This window comes from Eschrichtius robustus, chromosome 19 (genome assembly GCF_028021215.1).
Source record: "Eschrichtius robustus isolate mEscRob2 chromosome 19, mEscRob2.pri, whole genome shotgun sequence".
Taxonomy (NCBI): domain Eukaryota; kingdom Metazoa; phylum Chordata; class Mammalia; order Artiodactyla; family Eschrichtiidae; genus Eschrichtius; species Eschrichtius robustus.
In genome coordinates this window covers 64,391,349-64,402,379 of record NC_090842.1, presented here as the reverse complement: position 1 = coordinate 64,402,379, position 11,031 = coordinate 64,391,349, and the positions used below count along the sequence as shown (strand labels likewise).

The following is an 11,031-nucleotide window of genomic DNA, read 5'->3' as shown; positions in this document are numbered from 1 at the left end:
AGACATGGACGCTTGAGTTATGATAGAGATGGCACTGCCCAACAGTGTAGAAGAGACTCACTTTAAATAAAGCTGCTGGACAATTATCTATACAGAGGAAAAAAGAAAGTTGATCCCTGTATCACAGTATTCACAAAAACAAATGACTGGGCAGGTTGTGACTATTCAAGATACACAGAATCCTTCCTGAATGTATTTGTTACTGAGCTCAAGTCCATGTGCCCGACGCACAGTGAGGCCAAACAATACCAAAACGTCGGAGTTTGGAGCAGAGAAAGGTTTATTGCAGGGCCAGGCAAAGAGACCAATGGTTCATGCCATAAAAACCCTGAACTCCCTGAAAGCTTTCAGCAAAGCCCTTTTACAGGAAGGGGGGGGAGGGGTGTGGTTAATTGTTGCACACTTCTTGCTATCAGATCCCTTGTTCTTGAGGTCAGGTCACGACGTTCCTGGAAACCTCCACCAAAACAAATGTTATTCTCTGTTCTGACAAGAAAGGGCAAGGTCCCAAGGCTCAGCTTTCAGAGGTCCAGGCCCGGGCTAAGAGGAGGGGGTCCCTGCACAGGCCGCTTACCGTGCCCAGGAGCGCTGGTCCAGCACCCAGACTAGATGCTCCCCCAGGGCCCAGGCCTGGCTGAAGAGGTGGATCTCAGTTGGCGGCGCCCTCAGGGCCAGGCCACCAGACCCTGCCCAGCTGTCATCACTGAGGGAACCGGGTGCCCCGGCCCCAGTCAGACGTCAGGCTCCTCTGGCAGCGCAAACAGTGGCAGGGTCCTGCGGACTTCGACCCATGGAGACCACAGCCGCCTTTAGGTCCCAGAGGCAGGGATGGGGGAGAGGTTCCCGTCCGCTTCAAGGCCCGGGCCCGGCCAGCGGGCGGCAGTGGCGAGGGCTCTCGAGCTCTGCAGGACACAGTGTTCAGACTGTCCCCAGGCCCCCCACCTCACCCGCCAGGCCCAAGGCCAGGGGTCCTCGAGGGCCCCTCGGAGGAGGTCCCCATCTGCCTCTTACCGCACTCTCTTCCCGGTGGTCCGCTGCGAGAGCTGTCGGCTGAGCGGGACCTCTAACCCCTGGAGCTAAGCGCTGCGCGCCCGCTCCGCCTCTATTAGAGTTACCTTGTACCGTGAGACAGAAGTGATACTCCTGGCGGGGACTGTGGTTGCCAGTGTCTGCTCCATAAAACACATCTGCCCCGGTCCTCACCCGCTCACGGTCTCGCGTCACGAAGTACATCCAGAGTTCTCTCCTCGTAACACCTCTGCTCCTTCAGCTACAGCTCTAGCCTCCTAATCCCCACTCTCTCCAACGTTGAACCGGCATCCTGTCTGCAAACGCTCCCCATTTCTCTGTCCCGAAGCCCCAACCTTCCCAACACGGCCACGTCTTTCCTGCGGCATAAAAAGGGATCCGAAAGAGAGTGGGCGGGGCCGTTCTGCTTAGGCCTGGCCTGTGATTGGTTTAGCTCCCGGGTCAGGTCGGAAGACTGTAGGCGAGAGTGCTGAAACGCTACTGAACATGTAACTGAGCAGCTGCAGAGATGGAACAGCCCAGGATGAAAAATCTTGGAGAGAACCGGTTGAATTCGCACCTCTCCGTATTGGTCGGCAGGACGGTCCAAAATGGCGGCGCACGGTCCAATATGGCCGCCCCCAACATAAGGTAACGACATGGGCGCGGCCATACTGCACGGAACTAACTCCTCCGGGCATCAGAACCCATCGCTCACTTCCGAAGTGGCCTTGAATGTGAGTGATAACGGGGGCCCGCCACTCACGTCAGCGGAAACGGAAGTGGCGTCCAAAGCTTGGCTTCCCCGAGCGTACTGTCACAGAATTGGCGTTTGAGGCTACGTGAGATTGCTGCGAGTGGATTTAAGAACCCCGCGTGGTGGGAATTCTGTGACTTGAGATGTGGTTTGTGGTGGGTACTCGTGGAGGATTGTTGTTGAAGGCGGCCTCGGAGTTTTGGGGGCGTTGTGGGTGGCTTGGGCCAGCATCAGTGTTGAGGACTGGGTTGAGGAAGTAACGAGACACCATTGCTGTTGACAGTGACTGGTCGGCGCCGGATCGCCGCCCCCGCCCCCGCCCCCACCCCAGGCGGTGGAAAGAGGAGGTGGAAGAGCTGATGATCAAAGGGGTCCATCTGGATTGGTTGGTGAGAATAGGGCTTGGGGGTTAGTCACCTGGGATTCCTGTGGTTGGAATTTGAGCTTCGGAGGGGCCAGTGGGTGAAAAATAGATGTCTGGGGAGCTGTGAATGGGTGCGACAGCGAAGTGCAGGTTGGGGAGCTGTGTGGGTATCCTTAGGAGAGGTTGAGGGGGGTTGGGACATAAAGAGGCCTCAGGTGGACAGACGTTTGGGTGTGTGCTGAGCATTGGGGTATTATATTTCCCAACGTTTTATACTGGAGAATTTCAAGCATACAGAAAAGCCGAAAGAATAGCCAAATGTTCTGCTGTATACCTGCCATCTAGATCCATGAACTGTTAAAATCGTGCCCATGAATACTTAAGAGTTTACGTGTGTTTGTACGCGCTTGAAATCAAGTTAATCCTAGCTTTTTATGTCAATTCTGCCACTTGTTTCTGTGACTTTGGATAAAGTACCAAGTTCTGTACGTCTCAGTTTTCCCATTCAAACAAATTGATTTCTGCCTCACCAGTTCTCATGAAAGGCCCTGTCTTCATGACCTCATCTAACGCTTATTACCTCCCAAAGACCCCATTTACAAATACCATCACACTGAAGCTTCAGCGTATGAATTTGAGGGACACAAATATGAAGTCCATATAACAAGTAGGTATTTGACAGAAGGTAGCTATTATTATTCAAATGTATAGCTTTCTAATGGGATTTTTTTCTACTCAAAACAATACTTTCAACTTATATTTATTAAGTTAGAATAATAAATAATAAAATCCTCTTCCTATGTGAATTTATATATGATATTAAATGGAGATCTCTAAGTTTTTTAAATCAGAATATCATTGTATGTTTATTGTCAGTAAAAAGCAGGAAATAAAAATCACCCTCGGAGAATTCCCTGGCCCCGGGTTTGATCCCTGGTCAGGGAACTAAGGTCCCACAAGCCCCAGGGAGTGGTAAAAAAAAAAAAAAAAAAAAATTAACCCCCAATTTACTGTCTGTAAACTACCTGTAATGTTTTGAAATGTATTTTTAAACTGAATTATATATTATGGATATTTTTCTGTTTTTAATTTATAAAAGTAGGTCAAATTAAATGCATATTTCAGAGGCTTCTGATTTAGTTTTACCAAACTTCCCCAATAACTTTCTATTCTATAATGCTTCTACACACAGTGTGCCAGATTTTTCTACATCTTTAGCAACAATGGGCATATCATCCTTCTATTCTTTTCTAATATGATAGCCCAATTTAGAAATTTAATTACCTTGGCTTTTCTTTATAATTTTGTTTAATGAATGTCATGTTTGATCATTGGAAAATGGGAAAGTCCTCCATCCTTGTTCCATCTCCTGAGTCCCATCTAACCATCCCAAGCTTTGGAACCACTATTCACAAATTAGAATGTATTATTCCCTTGACTTTTATAGTTTTATCACATGTATATGGATATCTTAAAAGTGCACTTTAGTTTTTCTTGGTTGTAAGTTTTATAATAAGGATATTATTATGTGGTCTTCTGAAGCTTGCTTTTCTTTTTTTTTTTTTAATTAATTTATTTATTTTTGGCTGTGTTGGGTCTTCGTTGCTGCATGCAGGCTTGCTTTAGTTGCGGGGAGCGGGAGCTACTCTTCGTTGTGGTGCGCGGGCTTCTCATTGCGGTGGCTTCTCTTGTTGCTCTAGGCGCGCGGGATTCAGTAATTGTGGCACGTGGGCTCAGTAGTTGTGGCTCCTGGGCTCTAGAGTGCAGGCTCAGTAGTTGTGGCGCATGGGCTTAGTTGCTTCGCGGCATGTGGGATCTTCCCGGACCAGGGCTCGAACCCGTGTCCCCTGCATTGGCAGGCGGATTCCTAACCACTGTGCCACCAGGGAAATCCTGAAGCTTGCTTTTCTTGACTTATTACGTATGTGTGATTTATCCACGTTGGAGGTAGGTTTGTTTCATTAATATGAATTCCATTGCATAAATACAACATACCATTCTCCTGTTGTTGGACATTTATATTGTTTCTGGGTTTCAGCTACTGCAAGTAGTGAAGTTCCGAACATTCTTATGTCTCCCAGTTGATGTGAGAATTTGTTAGTCTAGGGTGTATACCTAGAAATGAAATTTCTAATATAAAGTAGATGAATTTTTACCTAGAAGGGAAAGTCAAATTGCTTTTGTACCACATTAACTCTCTCATCAGCAATGTATAAAAGTGCCTTTTGATCCATAGGCTTTCCAATACTTAGTATTTTCATTCTTGCTTTTTGACCATCTTTTGAGTATAAAAGACATCTATCTCATTGTGGTCGCCATATGCACTGTTCTTGTCACTAACATGGTTGGTCATCTTTTTTATATGTTCATTGGCCAATTTTTTTTTAAACATCTTTATTGGAGTATAATTGCTTTACAATGGTGTGTTAGTTTCTGCTTTATAACAAAGTGAATCAGCTATACATATACATGTGTTCCCATATCTCTTCCCTCATTGGCCAATTTTAAACCTGAGAAGTTTGTCTCTTCCTAACTCATATTTAGAAAGTAGTCCCATATATGGAATGCTAGTCTTTTGCTGGTTATTTTGTAATAAGCCATTGGCAGTCCTTTGTCTCCTGTTCCTGGGAGGTAGCCTCTAGATTGTTGAAGTATCCTGAATGATAGAGATGACTGCATTATTCATGGTGGGCCCTGATAGTTTGTGCTAATGAGGCAACTCATGGTGAGTCTGTAGTTTATGCTAGTGAGATGATTCAGGTTGGAGCTGTTTATGCCAGAAAGACCAACCCGGTGATATCAACCCAACCTCCAGGAGGGTAGAGGTGCTGGAGGTTGAGTTCCATGGCCAATGATTAGATCCATCATGTGTATTTCATGAAACTCTAATACAAACTGTAAACACTGAAGCTCAGGTGAGTTTCTGTGGTTGGCAATACCCTGCATGTTGTCACACATAGATATGCTGGATGAGCAACGGGTCCTGACTCCAAGAGGAAAGGACAGTGGAAGCTTCTGGTTTGGGACCCTCCCAGACCTCACCCTATTGTGTCTCTCCATTTGACTGGTTATGATTTGTATTCTTTTGGTGTAATAAAACTTTATTCTTGTACATTTCCCCCTCAGGTACCTTATACGTTTTGTTGGTATTGTGAATAGTGTTTTTTCCTTATAAATCTTACTGTTGTTTGAATACGAAATTGCAGTTAATGTTTATGTTGATCTTAAAGCAGTTGCATAGTGACAGTCTTGCTTCTTCTTTTCCATTCCCTCCATTTATTTTCCCCATTTTACATTTAGCCAAAATATGATACATTTTTGGCTAAATGTTCTGAGAATGGCTATCCTTGTCATGTCCCTAAGTTTAAAGAAATGCCGTGAATTTTTTTTTTTTTTGTAGATACTCTTTATCAAGTTAACAGAGTTCTTGTCTATTTCTAGTTTAGTAACATTTTTAAAAATTGTGAGTGGCTATGGTATCTTATGACATGTCTTTTCTTTATCTATTGAGATAACGAAATAGTTCTTACTACACTATTCTTGCATTCCTGGAATAAAGTTATCTGTGCATTGTATAATTCTTCCTATGTTGTTTTCTTAGTATTCTTCCTCTCTATCAGTGAACATGGTTTCCTCATCTTTTAAATATTTAGAATTTTTATACTAAGTTTATAAATGAGATTGGCCTCATTTCTTTGGCCACAAATTTCTTTCACATATTGTCCTTGAAATCCAGATCTGTTTTCTTCAGCTCTCTGTCCGCCTAAGACAGTGTTGCATTGTCCTTCGGAGTTCTCAGCAATGTGATACTGAGAGTAAGTTGCATTAATATATTTCTCGGGTGTCCTGGCATCTCTAAGTTATTCTCAGTGTTAGAATTAATTTTTCAGCACCAGAGTTAATTATTTAACAGTCAGCACTGATTAGAGTTGCCAAGAGATCCAGCCGGGGTTTTGAGTGAAGATGAAGTCTCAAAAAGAGACATGAATTTGAGATTTCAGTTGAGACTCCATTGCAGAGTTTAAGGTCATGGATTTTGTCTTCAGAGGCGGACAGCCTGTATTTGTTTTGCTTTTTGTAGGCAAGAGGTTAGTTTAACTGAGGTATAATTTATGTACAATATAGAGATTATCATACTAAATGAAGGAAGCCAGACAGAAAAAAGACAAATATCATATAATATCTTTTATATGTGGAATCTAAAAAAAAAAAAAAAGATACAAATGAACTTATATACAAAACAGAAATAGACCCATAGACATAGAAAACAAACTTATGGTTACCAAAGGGGAGCAGGGGATAAATTAGGAGTTTGGGATTAACATATACACACTACTATATATAAAATAGTTAACCAACAAAGACCTACTGTATAGCACAGGAAACTATACTCAATATTTTGTAATAACCTATAAGGGAAAATAACCCGTAAGTTATATATATAACTGAATCACTATGCTGTACACCTGAAACTTACACAACATTGTAAATAACTATACTTCAATTTAAAAAATTTATATACAGTAACATTCACCAGTTCTTCAGGTATAATTTGATGAGTTTCACAAAGGTATACCATTCTTTAACCATCACTCGAATCAATGTATAGAACTTTCCCATCAACCCCAAAAGTCCCCTTGTGCCTCTTTTCATTGAGACCATACCCCCATCCCCTGTTCCCTCACCATCACATGCTTTCCATAATTATATATGTTCTAAAACTTCATACAAATTGAATAATACAGTAAGAGGTCATTGATGTCTGACTTCTTTCACTTAAAATAATGCTTTTGAGAGTCATCCATGATGTTGCATGTATCATTAGTTCATTCCTTTCTGTCACTGAGTAATATTCAGTGGTACAAATAAGCCACGATATTATCTATTCCCCAGTTGATGGATGTTTTGGATTTGGGGGAGTAGGTTTTGGATATTTTGAATGAAGCTGTAATGTACATTGATGTACCAGTCAATGTGGTTGTACCATTTTGTCATTTTATATTTTCACCAGCAATGCATGACAGGTTTTTTTTTTTTCTTCTTTACATCCTTGTCAGTACTTGGTATATTCAGTCTTTTAAATTATAGCAATTCTAGCAGGTTTACAGGAATATTTTATCTAGGTTTTAATTTGCTTTTATTGTGCAACTTAAAGCAACTTTTCATATGCTTATTTGCCATCTCTTTTTTTTTTTGATGAAGTGTCTGTTTGAAACTTCTGTTCCTTTTTATTGGATTGTCTCTTCTTTTATTAAGTTGGAAAAGTTCTTCATATTTTTAAAATAGAAGTCTTTTAGTCAGGTACATGCTTTGTTAATATTTTCCTCTAGCCTGTGGCTTGATCCTTCTTCATTTTTTAGCAGTGTCTTTTGAATATCACAAATTTTTAGTATTGAGGAAGTCCAATTTATCAACTTTTTCTTTTATCATGCATTTTGTGCCCTGTTTAAGAAATCTTTGCCTCACTTAAAATTTTTCTATGCTTTCTTCCAGAAGTTTTATAGTTTTAACCCTTACATTTATAATCCATTTTGAGTTAATTTTGGTTTGAGGCAAACATGAATATCCTATTTGTTTCAATGGCACTTGTTAAATATTTTATTATTATTTTTCTCATCATGCTCATGCTTTTCTCTTGTGGAATATGTGGAATATATACACATTCCATATTATATATATATGTGTGTGTGTGTGTGTGTGTGTGTGTGTGTGTGTGCGTATAATTTTAAAGAAATGTACTAGTCTGCCCATTCTATCCCTTTTGTCATTTTGGTCTGTCTCTCTAGCTTGAACTTTCCTTGGCTTTGGGTCATGTTTTTTTGCTTCTTTGCATATCTGGTAATTTTCGATTGGATATCAGATATTGTCAGTTTGATATTGTTGCTTACAGGATTTTCTTTTATTCCTTTAACTACTTTTGAGGTTTGCTCTGGCATGTAGTCAAGTTACTTTGAAAAGGTTTGATTCTTCCGAGGCTTTCTTTTCAACTTTCTTAGGTGGGGCCGAAACAGTCTTTTGTCTGTGATTACTCTGTACCTATTACTGAGGCAGTGCTCTTCTGAGGCCTCTGTTTGAAGTCCTGGTGGAAGGTCTTTCTACCCTGGCTAGTGGGAATGCTCAGTATTCCTGATCTTGTGTGAGCTCCAGGAATTGTTCCACCTCCTCCTTTCCAGGGGCCTTAGTAATTTCCTCAGTTCACCAATTTTTAGCCAGAGACTCAGAGGAGCCCTCTGCATATCTACAGAGTGACTTTTCTCTCTTTTTTCTGAGGTACTGCCTAGCAGACTCTAGCCACCTTTGCTTCTCAGACTTGAAATTCTGTATCATTAACTCAGCAAGACTGCTGGATGGTTTTGGGGTTCCTTCTCCCTGTGCTCTGAGCTGGAAAGTCTCTCCAGGCAGTGAGCTGCAGCACAGACTTCTCACCTTGTTTGTTTCCCTTTTTCTCTGACTTCTGGGTCTTAAAATAGTTGTTCTAGATATTTTTCCTACTTTTTGTGTTGGTTGGTTAAGATGAAAGGATAATTCTGGTAGTTCTCCTTAGACTCAGGGGATTTATTGATTCTGCGGGTTTGAGTTTTAGTCCTTTCTCTGCCAGTTACTAGCTGTTGGGTTTTAGCTAGGTGCTTAACCTTTCCTCTGTTAATTTTCTCTAAAATGGAATAATGATCATCTGTACGTTATAGGCTTGTTGTGAGGCTTAAGTGAGAAAAGAACATACTTGAAACAGTTCCTTGCACGTATTGGAACTTGCTTTTATCATTACTTCCATACTAAACAAATCTTTTCTTGAATCCATAGATGCCGGCTTCCTAGAATAAGGCCACTCCTATAAAGGAAAAAAGTAGGTCTCAAGTAGGGAAATTCATCCTTGCTAAGGATACCCTTGATGAGACACCATTACCAGGATTTCAGGACAGATCCTAAATGTGGTGGCCACTTCCTAAAAGCTGTTAAAAATGACCAAGTCCCAGGTGAGCTGTTTGGTTTTTTCCCCACTTTGTTTTGCATTTTTGATTTTTGGAGTTTTATTAAAATGTATCCAATCAAAGATAACAATATATATAGATACATTGTGGCTAGGAGGGACATGCTTAGATTGGGAGATAGAATGAATGATCCAGAATAGCTAATCAGGAAGGGAAACTCATCTGCATGTCATAGGGTCCTGCAAGGTGCTGATAATTAGAACATTGCCACATAAGCAGCAGGATCCAGAAGTGGGTTGCCTACATTTCTCTGTTAATACTGGAAACCATCACAAAAGATAAAAATGTGTTTCAAGATTTACTTTGTATTTAAGAAGGAAGCACATGAATTCAGTAAAGATTTCCTGGACATTTAAGTGTGAAGATGGGTCTTCCTGTTACTTTTTTCTCATCCAGACAGTGGACCCAGTGAAAAGTCATCTTCCTAAGGAAATGTGGGAGGTATAACAGGCACAGATAGAAAACTTTAAAAATCCCTTACCTATAAAAAAAAATAATAGTAGTGCTTACATAAAGGTTACTGTGCAGACCATTGTGTTACTGTATGTAAGATGCTTAGAACGATACATAGCACACAGTGAAAGCTCTGTGTTTGCTTTTTTTGAGTATTGTGATTTAATACATAGTCCGATTTCTAACAGGCAGTTCTGAGTGTAGCATACTTTTGTATATGAAAAACACTGCAGTGGCTACCAAGTGTCTGCAGGACATGTGCATTCTTGATCCAAGACGTGTTCCTGCCTGTCACCTGGGCATCTGTCCCTTTCAGCCTCTTCTCCTGTCCCTTTGAACTATATGCAGTTCTTTGAACTCAAATAGATCAGAAGGCATTTGACGGCAGGACCATGCTCTATTTCCTTTTTTAATGCAAAATGTATAGTAAGTAACATTAAGTGCTTGTAAGGTGGGTTACAGATTGTCTTTAGGTAGTTTAAAGTTTCAATGACATTTTACATTGGGTAAGTGAGTGAGTGAAGAAGTGAATGAAGAATGCACAAAGAAAGGAGAGCTTTAATGAATTTAGCCCACAGAGTGTCAATCAAAACTAGGTACAGAATGATATATGTTTATAAATTTTCATAGTAAAAATAGAATAATATCCTATAGATCGTTACTATTTTATTCCATTATATTAACTCCAGATTAAAAAGGATTATGTTACAACAGGGCTTATTGTCATTCAATGATGTGGCTGTGGATTTCACCTGGGAAGAGTGGCAGCTGCTAGACACTGTTCAGAAGAACCTCTACCGGGACGTGATGTTGGAAAATTATAGCAACCTAATGTCATTGGGTAAAGACAACTTTCCTAAATATCTCAGCGTAAGCCCATTTATTGCCTGTCTTTATTCCATTGCTACAATTTATGCATACTCTGATATCGTCAATGATTTTGGACTTGGACTAGTATAGGTAGGTAACAGAGCTTATTTTATTTAGTATCATACAGTGACTGTACTTAATTTCATTTTCCAAGTGAAAAGTTTCAATTTTGCTGAGATTTAAACTATACATTCCCTGAAACAGAACTTTTCCTCACAGGACCCAATACTGCTCAGATTCTCTGTGATTACCCCCCTTGACAGGTTATCAAGTTATCAAGCCAGAACCAGTGATGTACTTGGAGAAAGAAAAAGAAAAAGAAAAAGCAGTAGTAGAGAGGGAATTCCCAAGTCAGTGTGGTCCAGGTGAGTGAAACCAATGCAGATGCAGTGGGAGTTCGTGGAAGCAAAGTAACAGTTGGTCATTGTTGGGTTGGGAACTTTGTTATTTTAATATATTTTTTTAATTGAAGTATATTTAATTTACAATGTTATGTTAGTTTCAGATGTACAGCAGAGTGAGTCAGTTATATGTATATATATATATTCTTTTTCAGATTCTTTTCCATTATAGGTTATTACAAGATATTG

At 40.6% G+C, this 11,031-nt stretch overlaps 1 protein-coding gene across 4 annotated transcripts in view; it reads left to right on the top strand.

Moving 5' to 3' along the window:
* Window positions 1-1,778: 1,778 nt before the first annotated feature.
* The window catches only part of LOC137752942 (zinc finger protein 268-like), a 30,019-nt gene continuing 20,766 nt past the window's right edge, over window positions 1,779-11,031 (top strand). For 3 of the 4 annotated variants that reach the window (XM_068527840.1, XM_068527839.1, XM_068527837.1), the window contains exons 1-4: window positions 1,779-1,920; window positions 8,931-9,103; window positions 10,286-10,412; window positions 10,705-10,806. In XM_068527840.1, the coding sequence (XP_068383941.1) occupies window positions 9,089-9,103; window positions 10,286-10,412; window positions 10,705-10,806 (244 nt within the window). In that variant the 5' untranslated portion in view covers window positions 1,779-1,920; window positions 8,931-9,088. Of the gene's footprint in view, window positions 1,921-2,048; window positions 2,155-8,930; window positions 9,104-10,285; window positions 10,413-10,704; window positions 10,807-11,031 lie in introns of all 4 variants that reach the window. The other variant, XM_068527838.1, reaches the window with a different exon arrangement.